At 52.7% G+C, this 4,042-nt stretch overlaps 1 protein-coding gene across 1 annotated transcript; it reads left to right on the forward strand.

Annotated features, from left to right (window-relative positions):
• Nucleotides 1-1,238: 1,238 nt before the first annotated feature.
• On the forward strand, nucleotides 1,239-1,694 carry LOC129065325 (ubiquitin-conjugating enzyme E2-17 kDa-like). The gene has a single exon (XM_054566592.1). The coding sequence runs from the start codon at nucleotides 1,239-1,241 to the stop codon at nucleotides 1,692-1,694; it is 456 nt and encodes a 151-aa protein (XP_054422567.1).
• The last annotated feature ends 2,348 nt before the right edge of the window (nucleotides 1,695-4,042 follow it).

The following is a 4,042-nucleotide window of genomic DNA, read 5'->3' on the forward strand; positions in this document are numbered from 1 at the left end:
AAACTAGAGACAGATTCACAGATGGAGAGCAGATCACAGCTAGTGGGGCAGGGGCCAGGGTGTAAGGGGGCGGAGGGATCCACCCAAAAAGAAAAAGGACTCATAGACATGGACAACAGTGTGGTGACTGCTGGAGCTGGGGTATAAGGGGACTAAAAGGTAATGGAAAAAATATAATAAAGATTCAATATTTTTTTAAAAAGTAGTAAGACTGTAAAAAGTAACAACTATTAGGCAACTTGACTTACCTGAACTATCAACCTCATTTAGGCCAGCGCGCCGTTCAGTCCTTGCCCCATTCCTCTGACGGTACCTCCCACCCCCCACCCCATTCCCCTGCATGGTCCCTGGCTCCCGCCACCCCCTATTCCCCTCCACGTTCCCTTCTGCCCCCCATCCCCATTCTCCTGCAAGGTTTCTCCCAACCCCACGCCCCCGTTCCCCTCGATGGACCATTCCACACAAGCACCCCCATTCCCCTCCCAGGTCCCTCCCACCTTCCACCTTCTCCATTCCCTTCCCCCCCCCTCTGCTTCCTTCCACTCCCCTCTATTGTTGTTCATCCCCCCATTCCCCTCCATAGTCCCCCCTGCCCCTCCAGATCCCTGCATTCTCCTCCATGGTCCCTCCCACCCCCCCCCCATTCCCCACCATGGTTCCTCCCACCCCCTCACAGTCAGCCCCCCCCCCCGCAATCTCTCCTGGACCCACCCCCCACTGACTTGCTGATGTCATCTGCTCTGTGACATCACAGAGGGGGTCCCCTCCTGTCCCCAGGCACCGAATGTGCAAGGCAGGGCCAAGGGCAGAAGCAGACGGCCCGGCAGGAGTGGTGGGCCCTGTCGCCGGGCGGTGGTGTCCACGGGCAGCACAACCTTGGGGCGCAGGCTCTGAGCGGCAGAGGGTCCAGGTCACGAGAGGTGACAGGTGCAGAAAGAAGCAGAGGAGCCCGAGATGGAGGAGCCAGAGACCAGCGGAACACGGGTGAGCAGTGGCCCCTCAGATCTAGCCGAGTCCCCAGCGGTCCCTTCCTCCCCGCTCCCCCCCGCCAACGTCCCTGTCCCCCGACACCCCCCTCGCACCCGCAGCCCACCTTCGGCCTCCTGACCCACCGACCGGCGAGGGGGCGGCTGCCTCTCTAACCCGTGGCCCCGGAACCCACGCCCACCCCTCCCACGGGCCCCCTGACCCGTGGTCCCCCTTGTCCCTTGCAGGACGCCCCAACATGGCCTGTTCCCATGAACCAGTTCAGGGCTCTAAAGCGCCTGCACAAGGAACTGATGGACATCAACAAGGACCCCCCTCCCCTGTGCTCGGCAGGGCCGGTGGGTGAGGACATATTCAAATGGAAGGGCGCCATCATGGGCCCAGAGGACAGTCCCTACGAGGGAGGGGTCTTCTCCCTAAACATACACTTCTCATGCGATTACCCGTTCAGACCTCCGCGAATTTACTTCACCACCCGGATCTACCACCCCAACATCAGCAGACGAGGGTCTATCTGTCTAGATATTCTCGGGTCCCAGTGGACCCCTGCAGTCACCATATCCAAAGTCCTGATATCTATAAGCTCAATACTAAGTGACCCCAACCCCGATGACCCCTTAGTTCCATCCATTGCGAGAATGTACTTAAAGGATAGGGACACCTATAATACGATGGCCCGAGCCTGGACCAGGAAATATGCCATGTGAATGAAAAGTAAATGACCAACCATCACCTTAATAAAACACCTGGTTGATGAATCGGCTGTCTTGTGACTGCTCTCTGGGAAGCGTCGTTTCCCCATCTTTCCGGGCACAGGTGCGCACCTGCCACATGAGGGCGTGTGGGGGGGAGGCAGGGGGTGGGGCCAGCAGGGAGGGGAGGCAGGGGGTGGGGCCAGGTTGGGGGAATGGGGGGCATGGGGATGGGGGGAGGCAGGGGGTGGGGCCAGGTTGGGGGATGGGTGAGTGTGAGAGAGACCAGTTTTAGCCAATATTTCACTAAAAGCCTGCTGCCCAGATTCAAGATGGGAAAGCAAGAACCGGGGGGTGGTGTGTGTGGGGTGAGCCCTTTAGAGCGGACGATGGTGAGGAAAAACTGGGCGAAGGTTAGAGAGCTTATTAGGGGCCTATTTTATTCGGAAGAACCTGTGTCTTCAGGTGTTTTGTTTTGTTTTTGGCCCAGATTAATATTAACCCATCTACTCTGAGGTCTAAATTTAGCCGGACAAAATTAGGTGGATGGGGAGTTGTTACAAAATAAAATGACTTGTTTTGTTCCCAGAATCCTTTGCCTCCCACAATTCAATCCCCACCTTTTGACCAGGCTGCTCCCCCTGAACACTCTGGGTCATGCCCCGCTTCTCAGGACATCCCTATATTTATATATATATAGGGGGATATATATATATCCCCCTATATATATATAGATATAGGTATACCTAACCCTATATGGCAGGATTTCATTCTTTTTTTATTGCTGGGTAATATTCTACTGTGTATATATACCATGTCTTGTCCATTCCATGCCTCTATCCATGGCCACCTGGGCTGCTTCCATATCTTGACTGATGTAAATAATGCTGCACTGCACATAGGGGTGTATGTGTGCATGTGTATGTATGTGTGTATATTCTCATACATACATACAAATATTTAGTACTCTGATTCTCTTTAGATAAATACCAAGAATTGGAATTGCTGGGTTGTACGGTGGTTCTATTTTTACTTTTTTGAAGAAATTCCATGCTGCTCCCCACAGTGGCTGCGCCAGTCTGCATCCCCAGGCACAGTGTACGAGGGCTCCCCGGTCCCCACAGCCTCGCCAGCACTTGCTGTCTGTTGTCTGTGGTGTGTACAGACACCACATCTTGTCTATCCATTCATCTATCAATGGATACCTAGGCTGCTTCCATATCTCAGCTATTGGAAATAATGCTGCATTGAACATAGGGGTGTATGTGTGTATATATGTGTATGCACATATATTTATATATACACATATGTATACATGTATATATACATGTATGTGTATATATGTGTTTGGGTTTTTTTCAGTCTGTTTTCTCTCTCTTTCTCAGAAAGGGTGAATTCTATTATCTGTTCTTAAGTTCACTCACTCCTTTTTAAAGTCTATGCAAACAGTTTTTCTCTGTCATTCTATTTTTTCTGTTCTACAACTCCCATTTTATTTTTGTAGAACTTCTCTGTCTTTTCCAAAAATATTCTAGTTTTCATTCCTTTCAAGGGAATTTGTAATTTATTGTTGGAGTATTTTTATGACTGTCAAAAATTGTCAGACCACTCGCTACCCGATGTCATTACCATCGCAAATTCAAGGGAAAAAAAAAACAGGGAAAACGAGGCACGTTTAAGACTTTGCAATTCTTAAGCCTGAAGATAAACAATAAGTAGCACACTGTGTATCCTCACGGTCGAATGAAAAGTGACCCGCAGAGGAAGACTGTCCATTGTTCTGAATCCCGGCGCGGAGAGGGTCTCGCTGCAGGGGCAGCGGGGAACCCTAAGGGATGCGCCCGCCTCCTGCCGGGCGTCGGGCTCCGGCGCGGCTGCGCGCAGACGGCGGCTCCCCTCGGGCGGGCGGGCTTCCAGCGGGCGCTGGGGAGGGGCCCCGCCGTGCGCTCAGGCCAAGGCGCCCGGGCGCGCAGACTCCGATCGCCAGCAGCGCCCCCGGACGGTTCACGTCGCACATGGCTCGGTCGGAGCCTGAGCGTGGCTGTGACTCGGCACAACGGCTGTCGCCCAGGGCCTCTTACTTTCTCACGAAACCGAGCCCCTGGGCCTGATTTAAGGAAATATAGTGGGACCCGTGTGGTAATTGGATAATTTTGAGCCTGCCCAGTGCACAGAAGAGACATTGATTAAAGCGGTACAACGCAGGCTTCCTGATGGTGCCTCAGGTCTGCGCCAGCCAGAGGGCCCGGCAGCGCCTGCAGGCTGTTTGGCTTAACAATTTGCTGAATTCCTTGCTTAATAATTGCCTAAGTCAATAATTTCATGGAAATCAATATAATATTCTCCTATCTTGGCTCGGAATC

This window comes from Pteronotus mesoamericanus, unplaced genomic scaffold, assembly GCF_021234165.1.
Source record: "Pteronotus mesoamericanus isolate MK-2021 breed Mesoamerican mustached bat unplaced genomic scaffold, CSHL_Meso_final contig_177, whole genome shotgun sequence".
NCBI lineage: Eukaryota > Metazoa > Chordata > Mammalia > Chiroptera > Mormoopidae > Pteronotus > Pteronotus mesoamericanus.

What these genes read in the sequence shown, in the direction of transcription:
- LOC129065325 (XM_054566592.1), top strand. Translation starts at nt 1,239, where the DNA reads ATGAACCAGTTCAGGGCTCTAAAGCGCCTGCACAAGGAACTGATGGAC.